Source organism: Dendrobates tinctorius, unplaced genomic scaffold (assembly GCF_039654945.1).
Source record: "Dendrobates tinctorius isolate UK_male_01 unplaced genomic scaffold, ASM3965494v1 ptg000060l, whole genome shotgun sequence".
Classification (NCBI taxonomy): Eukaryota; Metazoa; Chordata; class Amphibia; order Anura; family Dendrobatidae; genus Dendrobates; species Dendrobates tinctorius.
In genome coordinates, this window is record NW_027361728.1 from 23,928,014 (window position 1) to 23,955,328 (window position 27,315).

Here is a 27,315-nt window from a genome sequence, read left to right on the forward strand (position 1 = left end):
GTTGCTGTTCAGTGAAAATCCAGTGGCAGAGGGGTTAGGCGTCAGGTTTCTGCATCTGCTCTGCAGGAATCCAGAGCCTCACATTCTATGGTCTCCTGCTGTCTATCTACCGCAGAGGAGATTGCTTTGCAGCAGATTGCTCCAGAGACTAAGTCCCTCTGTTCTCCCACTGGGCATGCTCACGAGACGATCTCCCATTGGAGATCGGGAGTAATGTATCACAGGGGCTGCTCCTGCCCCTGCATACCATTCATACCTCTCTGCTACAATAACCTCACCCCCTGCTGCAACTTGTCAACTGAGCCAGGGTCTGTTCTTCACAAGTACCCAGGTTGAAAAAGAACTGAATAAGATCAAAGTTTTGAAGGCTGCAGGTCCTGACGGCATCAGTGCAAGGCTAATCAAAACCTGCGGGCACCAGCTGAGTGAGATCATTACATATCTGTTCAATATGAGCCTGAGAATGGGTATAGTACCACAACTGTGGAAATTATCGTGTGTGGTACCAGTTCTGAAAAAACCTTATCCGAAAGACCTTAATGACTATAGACCTGTAGCATTGACATCACACCTGATGAAGGTATTAGAGAGATTGATTCTCACACGTCTCCGTCCTCTAGTGAGCTCGGATATGGACCCTCTCCAGTTTGCCTACAGGCCGGGCATTGGTGTGGATGATGCCATTATCCACCTTCTAGATAGGACTCTCTCTCACCTGGAGAAACCTGGGAACACTGTGAGAATAATGTTCTTCGATTTCTCTAGTGCTTTTAACACCATACAGCCAGGTCTACTGAGAGACAAGCTGGGCCTTGTTGGTGTGGACCTCCAACTCAACACCTGGATCCTTAACTACCTCACGAACCGACCTCAGTTTGTAAAGGTTCGGGACAGTGTGTCAGACACAGTGATCTGCAATACAGGGGCACCTCAAGGTACAGTTCTTGCCCCTTTTCTCTTCACACTGTACACTGCGGATTTTAGGTGCAACTCATCTAGCTGCTACTTGCAGAAGTATTCTGATGACTCTGCAATAGTAGGCCTCATGACAGGAGGAGATGAAAGAGAGTACAGAGATACTAACCAAGCTTTTGTGGAGTGGTGTCAGAAGAACCACCTTAGGATTAATTCCGGGAAGACCAAGGAATTGGTGGTGGACTTTCGCAAGGGCAAAAATCCACCAGTAGTGGTGAACATTCAGGGAAATGACATTGAGATAGTCGACACCTATAAGTACCTTGGTGTGATCCTCAATAATAAGCTTGACTGGGCCCATCACTTGGATGCAGTGTACAGGAAGGGCCAAAGCAGGCTTTATCTGCTCAGAAGGCTGAGAGCCTTCGGAGTTAGAGGGGCACTCCTTGCATCCTTCTTCAACTCTGTTGTGGCATCAGTCATCTTCTTTGGTGTGGCGTGCTGGGGTAGTGGCATATCAGCCAGGGACAGGAATAGGCTGGACAAACTGATTAGAAGGGCCAGCTCTGTCCTGGGATGCCCCCTTGACCCAGTTCAGGAAGTAGGCGACAGGAGGATACTGGCCAAGGTGAGCTACATGGTGCAGAATGATTCCCATCCCATGCATGAGACCGTGACAAAGATGTGCAGTACTGTCAGTGACCGGCTACTTCATCCTAAATGTGAGAGGGAGCGCTATCGAAAGTCCTTCCTTCCTGCTGCAGTTAGGCTGTATAACCAGCACTGTCCAAAACAGAGAACGACCCAAACAGAGAACTGATAGATCCAAAGTTGTGACAGTCCGGTTACATTTTTTTTTTTTTCTTCGCATATGTACCTACCTACTGTCAATGTAATGCCTTTATGCATCTGTATCTGTACTTGTTCCTGCCTTGCTGCTGTAATGCTCTGAATTTCCCCATGGTAGGACGATTAAAGGATTATCTTATCTTATGTGCCCAGGTCCTGCTCCAGATCACATTGGTCCATCTTGGAGATCTGGAAGCTTCCAGAAGGTCCCGGCTATAAAAAGTGCGCATGACCGTTCAGCCATGCGCTAGTATAGTCTCTAGTTGCTACTGTGTGAATGATAATGAATGTATGAACCTGCGAATGACTCATTAAGATCCCCTTCCTTTGATATTACAAATGTGTACAGGGACTTGGATTAGAGTCAGCGCCAGCGCGTGGCAAGCCTCAAGCCACTACAGCATCATCCACAGTGCTAGCATCCGACATTGCGCCTGCTTCCTTGCTTTGTCGACTAGCGGCAGTGTTCTATGGCGCGCTGCAGTTGCAGCCCACTTTGGCGTCCGCAGTAGCGACGCCGCACGCACGGTAGGTCTAGATGGACGCAGCTCCTCTGTCTTGGGTCCTGCTCCTGTGACCAGATACCGTGTGTGCATTTACCTGAGTCCTGTGACACTAACAGGCTCAGCCTTTTGTCTTTACCTCTGCTGATATCTCTGTGAGCAAACAGAGTTTGCTTACCGCACTTGGGTGACGTTCAACCCGTGCGCGATATACCGCCATATTGTGTGTCTGCCATTACCTAGCAGCGGTGCAACACCTACTGCACGGTGGACCCCGAGCGGCGAACGCACTTTATTATTTATTTTTGTTTAGTGCTTTCCGCCGTTCCTAACAAGAGGAAAGCTTTCAATGAGTGCTTGAAGGTTTTGAGTAGAGTTGAGCGAACTTGTTTGGATTTGGTCGCCAAATCCAAATGTAAATATTCGAGCCATATTTGAACACTATTCGTGCCAAATGTATAATGATCGGTTCCGAACATATTCGGTAATTTCATCTCCCATTGACTCTAATGACATTCGGCTGTGTTTGACAAATATTGCAAAAACAATATTCGATTCTGATTGCATTCAGAACCGAATCCGAACAAGTTCGCTCAACTCTACACCATGTTCCAAATTATTATGCAAATGATATTTTTCTCTGATTTTCCTCAGTGGTCGGTGCAAATGACAGTCTAATAAAAGTCATCACCCGATAGAGTATACATCGAATTTTATTGAAGAAACCTCCCAATGATAACAGTATAATCTCCAAAATGAATAAAAACTCAAAATGCACTGTTCCAAATTATTAGGCACAGTAGAATTTCTAAACATTTGATATGTTTTAAAGAACTGAAAATGCTCATTTGTGGAATTTGCAGCATTAGGAGGTCACATTCACTGAACAAAAAAAGCTATTTAACGCCAAAACATCCTAACAGTTAAAGGAGGCTATAAAGATCCCAGAAAGCTTGAAAAATATGACTGTAGAGCAGCTGCTGACAGGTTCTCCAACCTCACACATTGCTGAGCCACAGAAACTTACTAGGGAAGAAAAATTCTTGGATGATATCAAGAAGTTGCAGGAAAATCTAAAGAAGACACTTGATAATGTGGCCATTGCAGAGGAAGAGAAGATAAAGCAGAAGCTCAGACACCGGTCCGCTCTGAATGGCCTAGTGACACACCTGTCCTCTGCCAGCAGTGTGGTAGCAAACCTGGCGTCATATTCACAAGTGCTAAAGGAGAGGTGTTCTCTGTGCTGGAGACTGCACCAGGTAAGGTTGAAGGTATTCATGTCTATATCTCTATATTGACCAGGCAAATGCAAATCGACCAAGAGGAGATAGATTATGGATAGCTTTTTAGGTCAATGATACTAGTTTGCACTGAATATGTTGGGGAATTGGAAGCCAATGAGGGGATTTGTGGAGGAGAGATGTGGATTAGTCAAACAGTGGAGTTAAGGACGGAATGGAGAGGTGCAAGAGTGTTAGTAGGGATGTCACAGAGGATGATATTGCAGTAGTCGAGGCAGGAGATGAGGAAAGGACGGATTCTGGAAATATTTTTAAGTTGGAAGAGGTAGGACGTGGTGAAAGCTTGGATGTGTTATTTGAAGGAGAGGACAGAGTCCAGGGTTACTCTGAGGCAGTGGATTTCTGGTATAGGGAAAGCATAATGTCAAAACTCGCCTAACTGCAATCTTTAATCTCTCCCTCTCCTCGGGCATTTTCCCATCCTCCTTCAAACACTCTATCGTTACTCCATTACTAAAGAAATCCGCTCTCGACCCATCTTGCACAAACAACTACAGACCAGTCTCCAATCTCCCCTTCATCTCCAAACTTTTGGAGCGCCTAGTCTACTGCCTTACCCGTTACCTCTCCACTCACTCCTTCCTAGACCCTTCACAGTCTGGCTTCCGCCCCCTACATTCGACTGAAACTGCCCTCATCAAAGTAACCAATGACCTTCTGACAGCAAAATGTAACGGTGACCACTTTCTGCAGCTTTCGACACTGTTGACCACTGTCTCCTACTCTCTAGGCATTAAGGACACCGCCCTTCTGGTTGTCTTCCTATCTTTCTGACCAGTCCTTTAGTGTTTTGTCCACTGGCTCCACGTCATCTCCTCTTCCTCTCACTGTCGGGGTACCTCAGGGCTCAGTCCTTGGCCCCCTTCTCTTCTCTCTCTACATGGCCCCAATTGGACTGACCATCAGCAGATTTGGCTTTCAATACCATCTTTATGCTGATGACGCACAACTATACACATCCCCTGAGCTTACCCCCGCGGTACTACAGAACGCCAGTGACTGTCTGCAGTCTCCAACATCATGTCTGCTCTCTATCTGAAACTTAACCTCTCAAAAACTGAACTTCTGCTCCCGCCGTCTACTAACTTCCCTAAAGCTGACATTTCCCTCTCCGTGAGTGGCACCAGGGCCGGACTGGGACTAAAATTCAGCCCTGGCATTTGAAGTTACACAGGCCCACTAGTCACATGGTGACTATATAATATCTTTGTACACTTGTAGTTTACAAGAAGTGAGAGGAGATTAACACGACTATATAACATGTAGTCAGAGCTGTGCCCAGTATTTCAGCTCAGTCCTATTTATTGCTTTTAGGTACAGTACTCCTCCCAAATCTCTGTCCCCTTTTGTATGCATGATTACAGAATTCCTGGCAGAACTGCTCTTTATTGGGCAACCAGACCCCCTGGTCATAGCTGCCTCTATCATACCTCCCAACTTTTGAAGAAGGGAAAGATGGACAAAGACTGCGGCGCACGCAGCTGCAAATTTTTGGCCACGCCCAGCCACACCCATTTCACAACTAGTCACACCCATGTCCACACCTAATCGCACCCATTTAGCACTGCTGATCACACTGACTGGTACTGAGGGCACAGTGGCTGGCATTATGGGCACACTGACTGGCACTAAGGAAGAGAGAAAACAGAGAGAGAGAGAAAAAAGAAAACAGAGAGAGCGAGAAAGGGGAAAGAAAGAACAGAGAAAGAACAGAGAGAGAAAGAAAGAAGTAAAGAAAGAAAGAACAGAGAAAGAAAGAGGAAAGAACAGAGAGAGAAAGAAAGATTAGAGAGAGAAAGAACAGAGAGAGAAAGAAAATGAGGGAAAGACAAAACAGAGAATGAAAGAACAGAGAAAGAAAGAAAAAGAGAGAAAGAAATAAAGAAAGATTCTACAAAGATACTATAGCAGCCCGGCTCCCATTGTAGTGCCCACCTGAGCCTCCCGATGCAAGACATATCATGATCCGCTCACATGGCCGGCATCCCCGATTCCAAGGCGATCCTGCTGTCTGCGCTGTCGGAGGAGGACATGGTGATGGATCTGAAGCATTCCTGGTTCCGTCACAATCTCCTCAAGAAATTATCTCATTTCCGGTCAGCTTCCAGCACATCACTTCAGGTGGAACGTCATGTGTGTGTTTTAAAATGCTCCTCGGGGCTCCGCCGTGTACTCCTGTGTCCGTAGGAAAAGCCTGCTTTGTATGCTTTGTACACACTTGGCTCCGCTCCGTACATCCCGTACACATATGGCTCCACTCCATACACACACGGCTCCACTCCGTCCACCTCGTACACGCGTGGCTCCTCTCCGTCCACCTCGTACACGCGTGGCTCCTCTCCGTACACGCGTGGCTCCTCTCCGTACACCTCGTTCACACGCGGCTCCTCTCCGTACACCTCGTACACACGCGGCTCCTCTCCGTACACCTCGTACACGCGGCTCCTCTCCGTACACCTCGTACACACGCGGCTCCTCTCCGTACACCTCGTACACACGCGGCTCCTCTCCGTACACCTCGTACACACGCGGCTCCTCTCCTCACACCTCGTACACACGCGGCTCCTCTCCTCACACCTCGTACACACGCGGCTCCTCTCCTCACACCTCGTACACACGCGGCTCCTCTCCTCACACCTCGTACACACGCGGCTCCTCTCCTCACACCTCGTACACACGCGGCTCCTCTCCTCACACCTCGTACACACGCGGCTCCTCTCCTCACACCTCGTACACACGCGGCTTCTCTCCGTACACACGCGGCTCCGCTCCGTACACCTCGTACACACGGCTCCGCTCCGTACACCTCGTACACACACGGCTCCGCTCCGTACACCTCGTACACACACGGCTCCGCTCCGTACACCTCGTACACACACGGCTCCGCTCCGTACACCTCGTACACGTGTGGCTCCTCTCCGTACACCTCGTTCACACACTGCTCCGCTCCGTACACCTCGTACACACACGGCTCCGCTCCGTACACCTCGTACACACGGCTCCGCTCCGTACACCTCATACACACACAGCTCTGCTACTACATCCACACTGTAAATCCTGACCCCACACATACTTACCTCAACCAGCACCATGACAACAGCAAAGCAGAGTCTTGCAGACGGTAGAGGCAAGGCTGAGCGCACAGGACCTGTGATGAGGTCACAGGAGGGGCGGAGTCAGGGGTGACATGATCGGGGGTCTGGACAAAGGCTCCTGATCATGTGACCCCCTGACTCCTCCCCTCCTGTGACCTCATCACAGGTCCTGCGAACAGAGCGAGCAGGCAAGCGAGCGCGACGCTGTGAGTGGCTGCGGGGGGAGGGGGTCTCATGCTAAGGCGAGGATGGGGTGCGTGGGGGGGTGCGAGGATGGGGTGCGTGGGGGGGGTGCGAGGATGGGGTGCGTGGGGGGGGCGTGGCAGCTTATCTCCCTGCAGTGCGGGAGGAACTTGGAAACTATCACTGCATGCCCGCAGAGGGCCGGCGGCAGGAGCAACAGTGGCCGCAGCAACTGGCAAGCGGCAGCGGGAAAATGCCCAGTTGGTTATATTGCCAATCCGGGCCTGGGTGGCAACACAATAACACGCTGTCTGGGTGTTATGATTGACACCAAGCTCTCCTTCACATCCCATGTGCAATCTCTTGCCGCTTACACCTAAAGATCATCTCCAGAATCTGCCCTTTTCTCACCATGGAAACAACAAAACCCCTCACTGGCACATTGATCCACTCCCGCCTGGGCTACTGCAACGCTCTATTAATTGGCCTCCCCGTTACTCGACTTTCCCCTCTACAGTCCATACTTAATGCAGCAGCCAGGGTAATCCATCTGGCTAATCGGTACTCGGACGCCTCCGCTCTTCGCCAAACGTTACACTGGCTGCCCATTCATTATAGGATCCAATTCAAAGTACTTGTTCTCACCCATAAAGCTCTCCACAGTGCGTCACCCCCCTACATCTCCTCCCTCATTTATGTCTATCGGCCTAACCAACCGCTGCGCTCTGCAAACGACTTTCGACTAACCTCTGTACTAATCCGCACCTCCCACTCCCGACTCCAAGACTTCTCCCGCGCTGCGCCAATCCTCTGGAATGCTCTACCCCAAGAAATTAGGACTATCCACAATTTGCACAGTTTTAGGTGCTCCCTCAAAACGCATCTGTTCAGAACGGCCTATCATGTTCACTAATCAAAGTCATTTTATGTGTAAGTGTGCGTGTGTAGCCCATTGACTATCTCCATCTATCCCTCACTCCCTCAAGATGGCTGGACCATCATTGTAAATACATCCTTGTAAATACACACCTGTACTTTGTATCTCCCCCACCTCATTGTAGATTGTAAGCTCTCATGAGCAGGGTCGTCTTATCTTATTTTGCTTTCATTATTGTATTGTTAACGTCATTACTTATGACTTGTGTTTTGAAACTGTAAAGCGCTGCAGAATATGTTGGCGCTATATAAAGATTATTATTATTACAGGCCAAGTTACATGTTAACATAGGAACCCTTCTTTGATATCACCTTCATAATTCTTGCATGCATTGAGCTTGTGAGTTTTTGGAGAGTTTCTGCTTGTATTTCTTCGCATGAAGTCAGAATAGCCTCCCAGAGCTGCTGTTTTGATGTGAACTGCCTCCCACCCTCATAGATCTTTTGCTTGATGATACTCCAAGGGTTCTCTATAGGGTTGAGGTCAGGGGAAGATGGTGGCCACACCATGAGTTTCTCTCCTTTTATGCCCATAGCAGCCAATGACTCAGATGTATTCTTTGCCGCATGAGATGGTGCATTGTCATGCATGAAGATGATTTTGCTCCTGAAGGCACATTTCTGCTTTTTATACCATGGAAGAAAGTTGTCAGTCAGAAACTCTATATACTTTGCAGAGGTCATTTTCACACCTTCAGGAACCTTAAAGGGCCCTACCAGCTGTTTCCCCATGATTCCAGCCCAAAACATGACTCCTCCACCTCCTTGCTGACGTCTCAGCCTTGTTGGGACATGGTGACCATCCACCAACCTACCACTACTCCATCTATCTGGACCATCCAGGGTTGCTCAACACTCATCAGTAGTGTTGAGCATTCCGATACCGCAAGTATTGGCTGATATTTACGGTATCGGAATTCCAATACTTTTAGCATATCGAATACCGGAATCGGAAGTTCCCATAATGCTGTGAGCCAGTTTGATTTGATTCAGCCAATGACAATCCTCAGAAGTGTGGGCACATCCTGTTAGGCATGTAGGCATGTTAAGTAATGGCATGGCAGTGATTGGCTGCTGAAATGAGGTAATGATGCACTATAAAAGCCGCCGCCGCCATTTAGGGTTCAGTCTGCTGTGAATTCAGTTAGGGACAGGCTGCTGTTCAAGACTCTGAGGGACAGTTAGAGATATCGATTTTCCAAATCATATTGTGCTTTACCCAGGCTACATAATCCACCACTGTAGCTTTCTTTTTCCTTGCAGCAGTGTTCACAGCTGTCTGCAAGGGCTTTGTGAGTGCAGCTCACACTGTGTAGTGGGTCCTGAAGCCACGTCTGGTTGTAGGCCGCTCAGCGTGCGTCACTGCCTCATACATATTTTTCTTTTATTGCTGCTGATTTTTCATTCTATTAGTGTGCATCCATCCGTATCTATATACGTTGGTTGCAAATACTATAGGAGTAGACAGCGGAGCCTCTCTGCAGCCTTTCAGTGCTAGCGCCCAGTTATCTGCACTGTTCACGGCTGTCTGAGAGGTCTCTGTGTGTGAGCGCAGCTCACGCTGTAGTGTGTCCTGCAGCTAAGTCTGGTTGTAGGCCGCTCAGCGTGCGTCACTGCCTCATACATATTTTTCTTTAATTGCAGCTCATTTTTCATTCTCCTATTAGTGTGCCTCCATCCGTATCCATCTACATTGGTTGGTTGCAAACACTATAGGAGTAGATAGAGGAGCCTTTTTTCTGGCTTGTGCCCTTCAGCCGCAGCCAGATTAGTATTACCCTATTTTTTTGGAGCCTCATCTTTTGCATTCTAGGTTACCTTCCTGCATTGTAATAGCTCCAAAAAGTTTGTGATACTATCGCTTTCAAATATTTGGTCACATCCTTTTTGTTTTTTTGAAAAAAAACAAAATAAAGTTCACCAAACACTCCACTTGACAGTGGTGTAGGCCACATTAGCTCATATTAAAGTGTAGTCCACACACTCTGCCTGCTGCGGGCACCAGTGAGTCAGCATCCCCCAGTTTTACCAGGTAACAGTCCTTCATGCGCAGCTTTGTAGGACCTCGCCGTACCCCACTGCTGCGGGACGAACAAATTGAAGCCGTTGTCGGATGGATGGCAGCTAACGCATCGACTTCAATGACTTCCACGTCCTCTCAGGGCCAGAGCACTGAAGAGCAACCATCTGTCTCTTCACCACCTGCCAAATTGCCCAGGCAGTCAGAAAGCCCTGTACAGGAGCCATCACAGTCTCTACTTCTGTTCTCTGAATCTGTTGGCTTGGAAAGGGGGCCAGCCAAGCAGCATTCCAGAAAGTGAAGAAGAGGGAGTATGCAGTGATGCGCAACTGCTTTGTCCCTCTGAATCTGAAGAGGCGGGTGGGCCAGTGCCTATGGTCAGCACACCTCAGTACGCATCAGATGATGACGAGACTCAGGTGCCACTTTCTGGTGCGTACGGTGCTGGCGAGACTACCCAGGAGAAGCCGGTGTTTGATGAGGGGAGTGTAGATGATGAGGTCCTTGACCCATCATGGCGTGAGGAACAGAAAGGTGGTGGGAGCAGCTCTGAGAAAGAGATTCCCCGAACGGCCAAAACGAGAGGGAGGGGGCAGACTTGGTTGCCTGTAGCCTCCACTTCGGCACCCGTTAGGAGCATTCCTTTTACAAAAGCCAAAACGAGCGCTCCCAAGACTTGCAGTGTGTGGTCCTTTTTTGACACAGTTGCAGATGACATTTGCTTTGTCAAATGCAAGCTGTGTCATCAGAAAGTCAAAAGAGGGAAAAGTGTCAGCACCTCAATATCACAAATATGTGGAAACATGTGCGGAGCAAGCACGTGGTGGAGTTATAAAGACACACTGATGATGTAGGCCAACCTACAGCACCACCTACCACCTCTTCAGCTCGTGTTGTCGCTTCTTCCTCCAGCTCACACACAGCTGGTTTGGCTTCCTCACAGGATCATCATGGAAGAACCTCTGGCACTGTTGTCCAGAGACCCAGTGACATTCCACCCACAGCACCACGTTCTCGTTCATCCTCACACTCCCAGGGCACTCTACAGCCATCTTTAGCACAGGCATGGGAGAAAAGGCGGCCATACTCGGCAAACCATCCCCGAGCACAGGCTCTGAATGCTGGCATTGCCAAATTACTGGCCCTTGAAATGCTCTCATTCAGGCTGGTGGAGACTGACACCTTCCGGAACTTCATGGCATTGGCAGTCCCACAATACACCGTGCCCAGCCGCTTTTATTTCAGCAGGCAAGCCGTCCCTGCCCTGCAAAAGCATGTGGAGGCAAAAATTAAACATGCGCTACTAAACGCCGTCAGTAGCAAGGTCCACCTGACCACCGATGCGTGGACCAGTACTCATGGACAGGGACGATACCTTTCCTTCACTGCCCATTGGGTCAATGTTGTAGAGCCGGGTACAGATCTAGAGAGTGGCGCTGTACGTGTTCTGCCAACTCTAAGGATTGCAGGAATCCAGTCTGTACACATAGACTCCTCCTCATACTCCAGTTCCTCAGAATCAGCGCTGCAGGAGCCTGTTACGACTGATATGAGCACAGCCGTGGCCAAACGTCAACAGGCCGTACTGAAATTAATTTCTTTGGGGAATCGAAGCCACACAGCACAGGAGCTCTGGAATGCCATCAAGAAGGAGAGCGACGTGTGGTTTGTGCCAGCGAATCTCCAGCCAGGCTTGGTAGTGTGTGACAATGGCCGAAATCTGGTGGCAGCTCTGGGCTTAGGCAACCTCACTCACATCCCATGTCTGGCACATATGCTCAACTTGGTTGTGCAGAGCTTTCTGAGGGACTATCCGGATCTTGATGCACTGCTGCACAAGGTCCGCATAGAGTGCGCTCACTTGCGGCGTTCCAGCACGGCAAGATCGCGCATTGCAGCTCTGAAGCGCCGATTACGCCTTCCGGAACATCGCATCATATGTGACCTACCCACCAGGTGGAATTCAACGTTACATATGTTGGAGTGGTTGTGTGAGCAGCAGGCAGCAGAAATAGAGTACCAGCTGCATCAGGCGCAAACAAGTCGCACTGCGCGCCGGTCACACTTCAGCAACACTGAGTGGGCCTCTATAAAGGACATCTGCCTCGTTTTGCGTGCCTTCGATGATTCCACGCAGATGGCGAGTGCAGATGATGCACTAGTCAGCATGACTGTCCCCCTTATCTGCCTGCTGCAAAAAACACTGCAAGCACTAAGGGAGGAGGTTTTGGAAGAGGTGGAGGATGAGGAGTCACAAATGCCATCTGCTTCTGGACAGTCTGCGCTACGTGGTTCCTCACAAAGGCCTAGGCAGGGGACACTTTGTGAGCAGGAGTCAATGGAGGAGGAAGACATCTCTCCAGAGGAGGGAGGTACACAATGCTGTAGTCAGTATGTCCAGCCAGGGTGGGGTGATGCAGAGCAGGCAGAGATGACGCCTCAAGCAAGGGACAGCGTTTCTTGGGCAGTTGGGAGTCTGCAGCACATGGTTGATTTCATGCTGCAGTGCCTGAGAAACGACCGCCGCATCGCCCACATTCTCAACACGGCTGATTATTGGGTGTACACCCTCCTAGATCCTCGCTACCGGGACAACTTACAAAGCCTCATAACACCGTTGAACCAGGAGCATAAAATGCGGGAGTACCAAGAGACACTGGTGCAGTCCATCATGTTCTCCATTCCACCCGAGAGCAGTGCTGCTAGTGCTTTACAAAGCAGCTCTGTGCGTCGAAGCAGTGGAGGAAGCTCTGCACAAAGAGGGAGCAGAGGCAGCGCCTCAGCACAAGGCAAGACCAGTATGGCCCAAATGTGGCAAAGTTTTGTGTGCCCGCCACAAATGTCTACACCATTACAGACGGCTCCAGTCAGCAGGAGGCAACGTTTCCGTCAGATGGTGACAGACTACATGTCTTGCCCTGTCAGTGTACTCCCAGACGGCTCTTCCCCCTTCAAGTTTTGGTCTCTAAGCTGGATACATGGCCAGAGCTTAGCCAGTATGCATTGAAGGTGCTGGCTTGCCCTGCTGCCAGTGTATTATCGGAACTCGTCTTTATTGCTGCAGGTGGTGTACTAACAGACCGTCGCACGCGACAGTCCTCCGATAATGTTTACCGGCTTACTTTTCTGAAAATGAACAAGGCCTGGATCTCGCCAGAATTTGCCAGTCCTCTTCCAGAATAAATAATTGGTTGGCAACAGTATCCAGGTCTCCTGTTGTATTCATGTTTCTACCACCTGAACTGTAATCCCTGGGCTTCAACACAGCCAGTTGTTGCTCAGAAGTGCCGTCTGCACAGAGAAAAACACTAGCTCCTGTGTTAGTGGGGTTCAGTAATGCCAGCTGCTCCCCTGCTGTGTGGACGGCAATGTTGCCTGTGTGGACAGCAATGCCTCCAACCCCACCAGTTACTGCTCTGAAGTGGCGTCTGCACAATCCACACTTGTTCCTGTGTTACTGGGGCTCAGTCACGTCAGTTGATCCCCTGATGTGTGTCCGGCAATGTCTCCTGCTCTGTCCACATTCCCATTACTAGTAGTGGGAGTGAGTGGTATTCTGTCATCACCTGCGCTAGCGCCAGCGTGCACAAGCTCCATCTTTCCAGCAGCTTAGCGTCCTGCATCGCGCATGCGATATTTGCGGTTGCAGCCTATCCAGGCGTGCGCAGTTGCGACGCCGAGCACACGTGTACACGGATGGTATTGCTCAACACTACTCATCAATAAACAAGACTGTTTGAAAATTTGTCTTCATGTATGTCTGGGCCCACTGCAACCATTTCTGCTTGTGAGCACTGTTTAGGGGTGGCCGAATAGTAGGTTTATGAACCACAGCAAGCCTTTGAAGGATGCTACACCTTGAGGTTCAAGGGACTCCAGAGGCACCAGCAGCTTCAAATATTTGTTTGCTGGTTTGTAATGGCGTTTTAGCAGCTGCTCTCTTAATCCGATGAACTTGCCTGGCAGAAACCTTCCTCATTCTGCCTTTATCAGCATGAACACGTCTGTGCTGAGAATCAGCCAAAAATCTCTTAACAGTACAATGATCACGCTAAAGTTTTCCTCCTTTGACCAAGGCATTGCACTATTTGATGCTTTTCGGCAGCAGAGAGATCCTTTTTCTTTCCCATGTTGAAAACTGTTGCCTGCTCAATAGTGTGGAACATCCAGTTTTCCTTTTATTGGGCTCACATGGCAAACTAATTATCATGGGTATCTGAGATTGATTTCATTGATCCAAAGAACCCTGAGACACAATACCATCAATGGGTTTCATTAAGAAAAAAAAAAAACCGCTATGACACTTAAAAACAATTTGCATAATAATTTGGAACATGGTGTAGTTTTGAGGGCTGGTTTCCTGGATGGAAAGAGGTAGGAAGTTGCAAAAGAGATAGAGAAGACACGAGACATCTTGCATGTGGGTATGAGGTGATGACTAAACTAAAAATTGTTAGGCCTCATTCAGATGTATATATTTTTCACGTACATGTTCTATCATGTACCTACTAAATTCTATGGAACTGTTCACATTTCCATGTTTTTTGAGAACTCTCCGTTTGCAAAAAGAATCATGGAGACATGTCCATTTTATTAGCGTGATGGATGAAAATCACCCATACAAATCTAAGGGTCAGAGAAAAATCACGGATAACACATGGATGACATCAATTTATGTATTTATTTTTTCATACATGAAAATCACTGGCCAAACACTGATGAAACTTCAAACATATATGAAAAAGTACTGACATCTGACTGAGAACTTAGGAAGATCCAGGTTTGTATGTGCTGTGATATCTTTAAATAAGGGAATGGGGGGGGGTGGGTAGGACAGTTTGCTGTCATTTTCGTTTCTAAAAAAGTATAAAATTCAGCTTTGTGCAGTTTCATAATAAACGGTTATAGAGTCCAAAACCCGTCCTTACCTTAATTAGACCCAAACTGTTGAGAGCTGACTGCATATATATATTTATATAAGCAGACTAATACCCTCTCTAGGTCCAGCTCTAAGTCCCTGGCACTGCCTCGGTCTCTGTTTGCCAACCATTGCGATCAGCATCTTCTATGTGATCTACACAGGCAAAGCCACTAAGTTCAGTGATTGGCTGCAGCACTGTTGGCAGGGGCGTAACTACCACAGTCGCAGCGGTCGCCACTGCGACTGGGCCCGGTAGTAGTGAGGGGCCCGACAGGTCAGACCGTGATACCTCCCAACCGTGCCGATTCTCTCACGGGATAGTCCCGCTTTTGACCCCCCCCCCCGCGTCCCGCACTGAGCCGCCACCCCCTAATGCACCCCATCCTCGCCCTCCTGCCTGCAATGAAGTCCTTTTCTGTGCACACAGGACCTGTGATGAGGTCACAGGAGGGGAGGAGTCATGGGTCACATGATCAGGCGCCTCATTGTCTGCAGGACTCTGCTGTGCTGGTTGTCATGATGCTGGATGAGGTAAAGTTTCTGTGTTGGGTCAGGGGGGGTTTACAGGGTGGATTTAGCAGAGCTGTGTGTGTACGAGGTGTACGGAGCGAAGATGTGTGTGCATGGGGTGTGCAGAGCTTAGCTGTGTGTGTGCACGGAGCGGAGCCATGTGTGTATGGGGTGTGCAGAGCGGAGCCGTGTGTGTATGGTGTGTCACTGTGCAGAGCGGAGCTGTATGTGTATGAGGTGTACGGAGCGGAGTCGCGTGTGTACGAGGTGTAGGGAGCGGAGCCGCGTGTGTACGAGGTGTAGGGAGCGGAGCCGCGTGTGTACGAGGTGTAGGGAGCGGAGCCGCGTGTGTACGAGGTGTACGGAGCGGAGATGTGCGTGTATTTTGGCATGGGGGGCTCCATTGGAACCGCACCGGGGCCCATAACTTTGTAGTTACCCCCACTGACTGTTGGCATTTCATTATTACTGCAGAAGAACAGTATAGACCGGGGAAGAGGTGGAGATTCAGTGCTGGACCCGGCGGGGAGGATAGTAATACTAGGTCTGTCATTTTATAGCTACTTAACTACTGCAGCCTAAAGCAGAAAGTAAACCCTTCCTGCCAATTTTAGTTTTCTGGGTTTTTTTTACATCTGCATAGACATATGTAGACTTGTTTTATGGCAAGTTGTAGTTTTCAATAACATCATTCATTTTACCATAGAATGTACTGGCAAACAATAAAAAAATACATGTTTGGTGAAATGGCAAGGGAAAAAAACTTTTTTACCTTTGTTTTTTTAATTTCAGAACGTTCATTATGTGATAATGACCTGGGAACATAATACTTAAAAATAAGTACAATTATGGCAATGCCAAACTTGTACTTTTTATGTATTTTTTTATTTAACCCCTTCACACCCTTTCTACATGTACATCAAAGGTCATGTCCCTGACTTTTGTTAAGAATACCTGAAATGGACGCAGTCGTCTTCCAGCTTCCAGACTGCTCCACCGGTCGGTCCACGCTGGGGGTAGAGCTATCCCACACTTGGGTGGTACGACCATACACGATGGTGCAGTGGTGCCTCATGTATGGAAGTGGTGAGCAATTTGGGAACACAGAACGTTGTGCTTCCCACTGGTTTAGCGGCCCAGGAGACATGGGACTCTGTGTCTCCCCTGTTGCCAGGCAATACAGGGTGCTGCCTTGCCTGGTGTTAGCCAATGGTGGGAATTTGTGCACCCTGCTGTACAGGTGAGCAGGGAGTGACTGACTGGGAGGAATGCATCACCTGATTATTACCCTTGGATTTTGGCTGGTTATATAGGCCTGCTTCTAATCCAGTTCAGCGCTGTTTATTCAGTTCCCTTGCATAGGTGTATGGTGAGTGCTTCCAGGTTGAGCTCTGGTTGCTTCTCAATAGCTGCTAATGATTGTTATTGGTTCTTCTTTATTAGCTATTAACCCAAGGTTTCCCTTTGGTTTTCATTTGGGTTTTTGCTAGCTTTGGATTTACTCTTGTACCTGACTGCACATCGTCCACCTCACCAGACAACAGCTACCCTGCAACAGCAGTCTGGAAAAAGTTCTGTAAAGCCCCCTTCCCTTCTGGAGTGGGTGAAGAATTTCCTGACCCTTAAGTACTTGCCTAGCATTACTGGCTTGTGCTAAGTGAGTCTGTGCCCAATGCGAGTCCCTCCAGAGTAGCTATTTCGGCAAATGACAACTTTGATGCAGTTTCACACACCAAGCCCACACCTGTTCCCACATTCCGCACACCTAGCCCTATCTCCGAGCTGCTATTGCGCAGGTGCGGGCGGCACCATCTTGGAGGAGGAATTTGTTTTGTTCTCCAGTAAGATGGCGCATGTGCAGTAGCAGCTATTGGATCACAGCTAGACACCGATAGCAGCTACTGCGCAGGCGCCATTTTCAAATTGATTTTTTTTCATCTAGTTGAATAACCTGAATAAAATGTATTGTTAGCACACAAAACATGCGATTTTGCTGCAGAGCAGTTGCCATGGCTGGCACCTGCCTGGAGAAGGGATTTTTTTTTTTTTGTAAGTATATACAGATATTCATTATCCAAACTAGGGGGCAGGCTAGTGAGGGATCAGTGACCTGTCAGCAGTATGCATTATGAATAACTATTCAGAGCACCTCATACATGGACCCCACCTTAGGGCACGAGAATATCATTAACACAAAACTGAAAATAAAGAGTAAAGAACAACCACAAGATGGATTTCCTTAACCAAGGTATCATTTTAATCAGTATAACGACACCGACTTGATACTGTGTGTAGGTTACTGTGCACAATCCTGCTGACAAGTTTCCTTTAAATAGACTGGAATTTTAACCCCTTAGTGACAAAGCCAATTTGCAGCTTAATGACCAGGCCAATTTTTACAATTCTGACCACTGTCACTTTATGAGGTTATAACTCTGGAACGCTTTAACGGATCCTGCTGATTCTCAGAATGTTTTTCTTCGTGACATATTTTACTTCATGTTAGCGGTAAAATTTCTTCAATATGACTTGTGTTTATTTGTGAAAAAAACACGGAAATATGGTGAAAATGTTTAAAATTTTGCAATTTTCAAACTTTTAATTTTTATGCGCTTAAATCAGAGAGATATGTCACAAAAATACTTAATAAGTAACATTTCCCACATGTTTACTTTACATCAGCACAATTTTGGAACTAAATTTTTTTTTTTTGTGTTAAGACATTATAAGGGTTAAAAATTGACCAGCGATTTCTCATTTTTGCAACAAAATTTACAAAACCATTTTTTTTTTAGGGACCACATCACATTTGAAGTCACTTTGAGAAGTAAATATGACATAAAATACCCAAAAGTGACACCATTCTAAAACCTGCACCCCTCAAGGTGCTCAAAACCACATTCAAGAAGTTTATTAACCCTTTACATGCGTCACAGGAACTGAAGCAATGTAGAAGGTAAAAATTAACATTTACCTATTTTTTACAAGCATTTTACTTCAGAACCAATTTTTTTTATTTTCACAAGTGTAAAAAGAGAAAATGAACAACAAAATTTGTTGTGCAATTTCTCCTGAATACGCCGATACCCCATATGGGGGGGTAAACCACTGTTTGGGCGCACGGCAGGGCTTGGAACGGAAGGAGCACCGGTTGACTTTTTCAATGCAGAATTGGCTGGAATTGAGATCGGAAGCCGTGTTGCGTTTGGAGACCCCCAAAGTTGGTATGCAATTTGTCCTGAGTACGCTGATGCCCCATATGTTGGGGTAAATCATTGCTTTGGCACACATCTGGGCTCGGAAGGGAGGGAACATCATTTGACTTTTTGAACTTAACATTGGCTGGAATCAATGGTGGCGCCATGTCGCGTTTAGAGACCCCCTGATGTGCCTAAATAATGGAAACCCCTCAATTCTAGCTCCAACCCTAACCCCAACACACCCCTAAGCCTAATCCCAACCCTAATTCTAACCCTAATTCCAACCCTAATTCTAACCCTAACCCTAAAGAAAAAATGAAAATAAATATATTTTCTTTATTTCATTATATTTCCCTAACTAAGGGGGTGATAAAAGAGGAGGTTATTTACTATTTTATTATTTTGATCACTGAGATAAGAGTTTATCACAGTCATCAAAATATACGTTCAATGAATGAATGGAATCTGCCGGGCGGAAGAAGATGCAGGAGGGCCCGAGGACCACCAGGAGGTACCAGGGGGGATCAGGGACCCTATTTCTCTCTGCAATCACATCAGAGGAGAAAGCTAATGCAAAATCGCGGCTTTTTTTTTGCGGTCGCCGTTATACGGTTAATAACGGCGATCGCAAAAGCGGGGTCGGTAAAAACCGACCCGAATAATGTTTCCCGATGTCTCGGCTACCCCCAGCAGGTGAGGCCCTGGAGAAAATCTGACTCTGGGGGGCGCAATACACTTTTCCACAGCACCGTGAATTCATGGCGCTGTGGTTTAAGTACCCTTAACTACCGCCGTTGAAAGGCGTATCGGTGGTCGTTAAGCGGTTAATGATGAGGTGATGCTAATTATGTCAATATAATATGTATATATACATATATATATTGTTAAAAGGAGAAGCACAAGAGCACGCAATAAGTCCCATATAGAAGAGTACAAATTTTTTTATTTATTAATTTATTTATTTTTTTTAAACACAAATTTTATTTCAAATTTTCATAGACATTGCTTCATTTCACATAACAAGTCATATTTCCAATAAACAGACAATAACTTAGCCTATCATCCTCCCTTCCAACCCTCCCTTGAACAAACCCTCTTCCTCTTACATTTTCAGTACTCTCCCCTAGCAACTTCGCACACACTTTATGTCTAGACCACTTGTAAAACACAGATTGCAAGCATCACCCCTGTACAATATCACCACACATTTTTTCCTTTTTAACTCCTGTCCCAACCAGGACCTTACACCTCACCTTCATTAGCCACCTTCAGTTTCCCCAAATTGTTTTGGATGTCCTCCAATAGGTACCATTCTGTATATTTAAAGGGCCTTACTATTCTCCTTATTTCTTCTTCATCACACTGTATTACTATGAAATGCCTCCATTTTTTTAAAAATTTACCCGTCAAGCCCTCCTTGTTCCTTTCCGCCTCCAACTGTTTGATTCTGAGTAAAGATTTAATCTGTCCCATCACCTCCTCCTCCGACGGCACACTTCCCTCAAGCCATTTGGACAGTAGAGCCCTCTTGCCTATCATAGCCACCCCATGAAACAATTTTGGTAATTTGGGCCTCTGATCCTCCCCTCCTATTACTACCTGTCCTTTGTTCCTATAATGAAAGATCCACAGCAATGGATCCATTTCAACTTCCACACTCCCCACTCTTTGCATAAATGTTTGCAGTCTCTTCCAGAATTTCTGGCTCTCTGGGCATTGCCAGATCCCATGGAATAGGTCTGTTTTTGGCAATTTACATTTGGGGCAATGGGTCACTCTGTTTATCTGTTGTGTATTTGGGATGTTAAAACCATAGATTGCTCTATGCATCAACCTATATTGTGTATCCCTCCAACCTTCATTAATCACCTCCTTCCTCATCTTCATCCACCCCTGTAATATCTTATCCCCTGCTTCAGTGTCACCTAATTGTCTTGCCCATGCTCTCCAGACTTGTTCTGGGCATATTGGAATCAAAACCTCCCTCAAAGCTTTATATAATGCAGAGATAGAATTCTCATGTCGGTCTTTCATAATAATTCTGTCCATGTCATTCGTCACCTGTTCCATTCTAACATCCCTCAGTTGTGACATTAGCCCCTTTTCTATCTGTTTGTATTGGAGGATTTGAAATGTGGATAGCCCATATTTCGTCACGATTTCCTGGTATGTCAGCCATCTATTCTCCGCCTCATGTATTAGATCCGTCACCCTTTTTATCCCCTTGTTCCTCCATTCTGAAAATAGTTTGTTATCCCTTCCCGCTGGGAAATCTGGGAACCTCCATATATCAAGATGTTTGGATATTCTCCAGGACAACTTGAATTTTTTCCTCACTGCTTTCCAGGCCATCACCGTATCTCTACATACCAGTGAGTGTTTAATATTCCTTGGTATGTTGGCCAATGACGTGTGCAATAGTGCCCCTAAATCCCAGGGTTTACAGAACTCACTCTCTAAACGTATGTCAGAATGCCCATTTGTCTTCCTCAACCAGTCTATGGCGTGTCTCATCAGGCATGCCAAATTATACCCTCTAATATTTGGCAGTTTAATGCCTTCTTGTTCCAAAGATTGCATCAATTTTTCCGTTTTGATTCTCGGTCTTTTCCCCCTCCATAGGAATGTCGAGAATGCTTTATTCAATCTATTTATGTCTGTGTGCTTCAACAACATGGGGATGGTCTGCATTGGGTAGAGTAACTTTGGAAAGCACATCATTTTCAAGAGATGATTTCTACCTAGCAAAGATAACGGTAGCCCTTCCCACATCTTTAGTTCCCGTTCTATTTTCTGTATCAAAGGTTTGTAGTTCAATTCATATATCGACGCTGACGTACGTCCCATCTGTATTCCTAGATATTTAAGGTGTGACTTTGCTATTGGTATCCCACAGATGTCCACCCTTGTTCCATCTGCTACCATTAGTGGCATCTTTTGCCCACAGAGAAATAGTATTTCACACTTTGCTCTGTTCAGTTTAAAACCCGACAAGCTCCCAAACTCCTCTATCTGTTTTATCACTTTTGGTAGGTCACTCTGAGGGTTGTTCATGAATAATATGATATCGTCCGCAAATAGGGCTGAGTGCAGTCGTTCCTTCCCGACACTAATACCTTCGAAACAATCTCCTTCATTTAACAGTCGAGACAATGGCTCAATGGCAAGATTAAACAGGAGGGGTGACAACGGACATCCCTGTCTAGTCCCCTTGCTCAAAGGGAAAGACCGCGACAGGAACCTGGGCGTCGCCACCCTCGCCTGAGGATTCGCATACAATACTCCTATGAATGTACGAAAAGCTCCCCTTATCCCCATCTTATCTAGCACCGTCTCCAGCCATGTCCACCCCACGCTGTCGAACGCTTTTTCAGCATCAAGCGTGACCATGGCTGGACACTCCTCCTTTCGAAGATCCCTATGTCTAATGGCATCCATTACCAACATGGCCCTCCGTACATTTGTCACCGCTGCCCTCCCTTTAACAAACCCCGATTGTGCCGGTGAAATTAAATTTGGTATTATCTCCGCCAACCTATTGGCCATCAATTTGGCCAAAATTTTGAGATCCTGGTTTATTAATGAAATTGGCCTATAATTTGCTGGATTGTCTAGATTCTTATCACCCTTGGGTATCAATTTTACGTACGCAGTGTTGAGATGTCCCGAAATTCCACACCCTCCCAGTATTTTATTGTACATTCTAGTCAGAACCGGTGCTATCTGCTCTCTCATTTCTTTATAAAATTCCCCATTGAACCCGTCAGGTCCCGGTGCCTTGTGTACGTTCAATTCCCCTATTACCGACTGTACTTCTTCTATTGTTATTTCCACGTTCAATCTAGACAGCTCTTCCGTATTTATTTGCGAGAGTTTTATTTTTTCCAACAGATCACTGCCCCTGTCACCCGTCTCTTTCCCCTTGCTATATAGTTTCGCATAATAATTCCCCAAAATCTCTGTAATCTCCTGTGGGCTTGAGGATTTGCTCCCGTCCGGTCTAGTCATATTAGTTATCAAGGTCATTGGTCGTCGTCCTTTCGCCAGATTGGCCAATAGTTTCCCCGCTTTATTGCCAAATTTGTGTAGGTCAACTTCCTGTTGTGATCGTATCAGATCCTCTCTTTTCCCCGCCCAAGAGTGAAATTCCTGTCTCGCTGCCTTCCACTCCTCTTTCGCACTTTGTGTCTTGTTTGCTAAGTACCACGTGTATTTCTCTCTGAGGGCCTCACTTGCGTCTTGGTATTGTTTGTGAGTATGTTTTCTAAGTATAGCTACATGTCCCATCAATCTCCCTCTCAATACTGTTTTTGCTGTTTCCCAGAACAACATTACATCCGCCTCATGTTCACTGTTAGTTCTGCTATAATCATCCCACCATTCGGTCAGAGTTTTGGCAAATTCCTTGTCTCTAAGCAAAAACGACGGAAACCTCCACAGATAATCCGTCCCCCTCTGTATTATATCAGTGATGTCTAGAAGCACCGGGCTGTGATCCGATATCACCATATCTTCAATAACCACATCCTTAACCCTATGCATCAGAAATTGGTCAACCAAGATGTAGTCAATCCTGGACCACGCTTCATGGGGATGCGAATAGTGAGTGTACTCCCGGTCATTTGGATGATACAACCTCCAGCTATCTTTCAGATTTGTGTCCTCCAAAAGCTTGGCCATTAAACCTTTTACCTCCCTATTTGGCCTACCATCATCCCTACTATATCTCTTGTATTCCCCCCTTGAAACCACTGCATTAAAGTCCCCTCCCACTACCCTTTTGAGTTCTGTATCCTTTTCCAGTTCCTGAGTGATGAAGTTAAAAAAAGAAGTTTGTTCGTTGTTGGGGGCATATATGTTATGTATACCAAATTCTCCCTGTGGACTGGAAAGCTTGATGTGGATATACCTCCCTTCTTCGTCATTGGTCTGGGACACTATCGTGTGATTAAAATTTTTGTTGATTAGAATCATCACCCCTGCCTTGCGTCCCAAGGAGCCTGACCCAACTACTTTTCCCACCCATAATTTCTGCATACGAAAGAAATCCCCCTGGGGTAAGTGTGTTTCCTGTAGTAATGCTATATCCACTTTCAATCTTTTGAGTTGCCTCAATATCATCATACGTTTATGTGGTGATTTCAATCCCTTCACATTCCATGTCACTATTTTAACCATTATCCCAATTCCTCAAATATTTCAAGTCGCCATGTGGTCTTTCATATGTGTGATGTTGTGTTTCCTCCAAGCGTTCGGTGCGCTTATGCCATTGCTTTCCCTGTACCCATCTACCCTTCCTATTTCTATTATCATTTAACAACCCCTCAACTAACCCCCCCTTTACAATCAAACGTCTCTTCACTCCCATTTTTTCTGTGATGCTCCTGGCTCCGCAATTCCCCCTCAGCCACCTAATTAAGAATTATACATAGCCTACCCCTCGTTATTTTGTTACCCAACTCACTCAGACAAGGCCTTCTTGGTCAATAGTCAAGCCAACATATAGCACCCCCTCCCTCCTCTTCCATACATAGTATTTGTTTTTCCTGAACCCAGAATCCCTCTTCTTCCCAACGGTGTGGACATCCCAACCCCCAACAGAGAAGTTTATCAAAAAATACAAATGAGAAAGAAGCCCGTTCCCCCCCAGATATTAGTACTCCCCTACCCCTCAGAGTAGGTAAGACCCCAAGATCAATAGAATCTGAAAAGACGAGGGGAACCAAAAAGAAGAGGCCAGAAATGAAAAGAAAAAAACCACCTTCGACCTCTACTATCCACCAATCTCCCCTCCCATAAGTCCCACAGTTCAGTCAAAAAAAACACCCTTTCCTTTTTCTTCTGTTCTTCAAATCCTCCCTCCAGAGTCTCTCTCAAGGCACTCCCCTGCCCTGGTTTCCAGACTTGTGTGGCGGCGATCTTCGTGCCTTGGGATTCTCCATGTGAGGCTCCTTCCCTTCCTCTCCCCTCTCCCTCCATTCGTTCCAGCCCTCCTCCCGAACCTCCCCCTCCCTCTCCCCGTATCGACCACCCCTCCTTTCCGTAGATTCACTTGTCAGGTTTCTGTCCTCCATCTCCTCCATCCATCTCTCCGCCTCTCTCAAGTCCTTTGTCACAAAAAGAGATCCATCTTGTTTTGTCACTCTCAGAAGGGCAGGATAGAGTAGCTGAAACTTTATACCCTTGCGGTACAGTGTAGTGCATATCTTACTGAAGGACTTCCTTTTCCGGGTGACCTCTGCCGAATAGTCCCCAAAGATCAATACTTTATGTCCTTGTAGAGACAGTGGGGTCCTCCGTCCTCTAAATGCTCGCAACAACTCTTCTTTGTCTTTATTCCAAATATTTTATTATGACTTGGCGCGGTCTGGCTGATCCAGTCACCCCTGCATTACCCTCCTTCCCGTTCGCTCCCCATGCGCCCGTGTACTCTCTTACAGGGCCCACTCTGCGCTCTTTCCACTCTGCATTTGTGTGTCAGGCCCAGTACCTTGGGAAGCTCTGCTTCACAAATGCTATCCAGCTGCCGCATGCTTATTGTTTCCGGTAACCCCACTAGCCTTAAGTTGCTTCTCCTGGAACGGTTTTCCAGATCTTCCAGTTTGTCTTTCATAGCCTGGGAACCCTCCTCCATCTCCTTCATTTTGCCCTTTAACGTTATCACCTCATCCTCGGTGTTAGATAATCTTTGTTCCAGCTCTGCCACTCTGGCTCCCTGCTGTGTGACCTGTTCTTTAATAGGGGACAGCGCTACCCCCACCATGGCCTCCAGGGATTCCTTTATCTTGTCCGCCAGGTGTGCTGCCACCGCCCCTGCCAGGCGATCATAGTCTATGAGCACGTCCGTTAACTGACTGCTCTGTTGGGCTGCCGGCTGCTCATGCTGCCTCTTCCCCTCCTCCTCCACCAGGCTCTGCTCACCTCCTTACCGACCTCTGTATCCCGCGTCAGCCGCGCCCGCCGCCATTTTGTGGTCTCGTGCTGTGTGATCTTCCCCAACAGCTCCTGGCTTTAAATGCTTGCCGCCGCTCCTGAGAAGGTACCGCTCCATATACCGGCGTCTCCTACTCCTTATCCCTCACTTCCCGCTGCCTCCCGCGGCCGTGGGGTGGTCTGTGTCGGTCTTTGTAGCTGAGGGGTGCGCGGAGCTCTGTCTCCTGCGTCCTCACATCACAGCGCCGGAACCGGAAGTCTATTTATTAATATTAAATTAGTAACAATAATACAAACATGGATAGCCACAGATGTGCTCATAAACAGTATGGACAATATGTCCCATGACCCACCCTCACACCCTCCAGATGAAAAACCCGGTGGATATGTACCATAAACCCAAAATCAAGTCTTAGATCGAAGTACCAGCCCTGCAAGTCAAGAGTAAACAATCTAAGTGGCAATGGCCAAAAGACATCCAAGCCAATGCCCACATGTAATAAGAGTCAAAAAGATAAAGCCGGTGCTGGTTAAGATCAAAAGACCATATGTGAAGACCGAAGAATAACTCACCGGGGAGAGGAAGAGGAAGGGGTCACACAGTGATCTTAACCAGCACCGGCTTTATCTTTCTGACTCTTATTACATGTGGGCATTGGCTTGGATGTCTTTTGGCCATTGCCACTTAGATTGTTTACTCTTGACTTGCAGGGCTGGTACTTCGATCTAAGACTTGATTTTGGGTTTATGGTACATATCCACCCGGTTTTTCATCTGGAGGGTGTGAGGGTGGGTCATGGGACATATTGTCCATACTGTTTATGAGCACATCTGTGGCTATCCATGTTTGTATTATTGTTACTAATTTAATATTAATAAATAAAAAAATTTGTACTCTTCTATATGGGACTTATTGCGTGCTCTTGTGCTTCTCCTTTTAACAATATTATGCTTTGAGCTTACGCTTAGGGTGTTGGAGCTGGGTTGTTCCTTGTCTCCCTATCACCCTATACTCATGGGACATTCGTTGCCATATATATATATATATCTCACACACAGATTATATTATTATGTAAGTATATTTTTAGTCAGTTTTGAGACTTGAACCAGAGATCGTTCGATTGCTTATACTATAAGCTGTAAACTCCAATACTACAATATTGCAGTATAGAGTCAAAATAATGTTCTCCTATGAAGCCCATTCTGCCTTATCATTGGTCTATATTTGTTATCATTTCACAAAGTCACCAGCAGAAGGGAAAATGACTTGAGTTTTACAGTGAAGCCAAAATGATATATGTACCAATAAATATATCATCAATAAGGAAAAGATTGTTAGGTGATATGAATAAAAAGGCAAATGAACTTGTCATGCCCGCCATGTCTGTTATGCAGCTTGAACCCTGGAGCAGTGTGCACGCGCACCGAACTATCATGCCCGCCATATCTGGTATGCCGCATGACTCCTAGAGCAGTGTGCACACGCACCGAACTATCATGCCCGCCATATCATGCCTTCGACCTTGGCGTGTTCCCTAACACGCACCATGTCTGGAGATCTGTCGTGCCTGCTTGCCTGAACCCTGGTTTGCCTGCCGCATGCCCGGAACCTACCGATCGCTGCCAGAGATCGTATGCCTGACTGTGGCCTGATGTCCGCAGCCTGATGCCCTGATCCTGTCGATCATTGCCTGCTGTCCAGAGTCCGATGCCATCGAGCCTTGCTTGTACCTAGGCGTGCCATCTAGCACGTATCATGCCATGGACCTTGGCGTGCCACGCACGCACCTTGCTGTGTTTTCCTGTTATCACTTCTTGCACCTGATGTTACCCTGAGTTTGCCTTAATAAAGATACCTTGAATTCACGTCTTGTCTTGTTTCCTGCATGTCCTTTGTCGTCAGACACTCGTGTCTTCCTTGAGCCGGCCGTCTGGTTCCAGCAGTCGTG

At 46.9% G+C, this 27,315-nt stretch overlaps 1 protein-coding gene across 2 annotated transcripts in view; it reads right to left on the bottom strand.

Moving 5' to 3' along the window:
* The window catches only part of LOC141092544 (actin-like protein 6A), a 72,008-nt gene that overhangs the window by 37,433 nt on the left and 7,260 nt on the right, over positions 1 to 27,315 (bottom strand). The window contains exon 1 of one of the 2 annotated variants that reach the window (XM_073578786.1): positions 16,188 to 16,514. The exons of the other annotated variant lie outside the window; for it this stretch is intronic. Coding sequence (XP_073434887.1) covers positions 16,188 to 16,380 — 193 coding nt within the window. The 5' untranslated portion in view covers positions 16,381 to 16,514. Of the gene's footprint in view, positions 1 to 16,187; positions 16,515 to 27,315 lie in introns of those variants that run through there. 2 annotated transcript variants of the gene reach the window in all.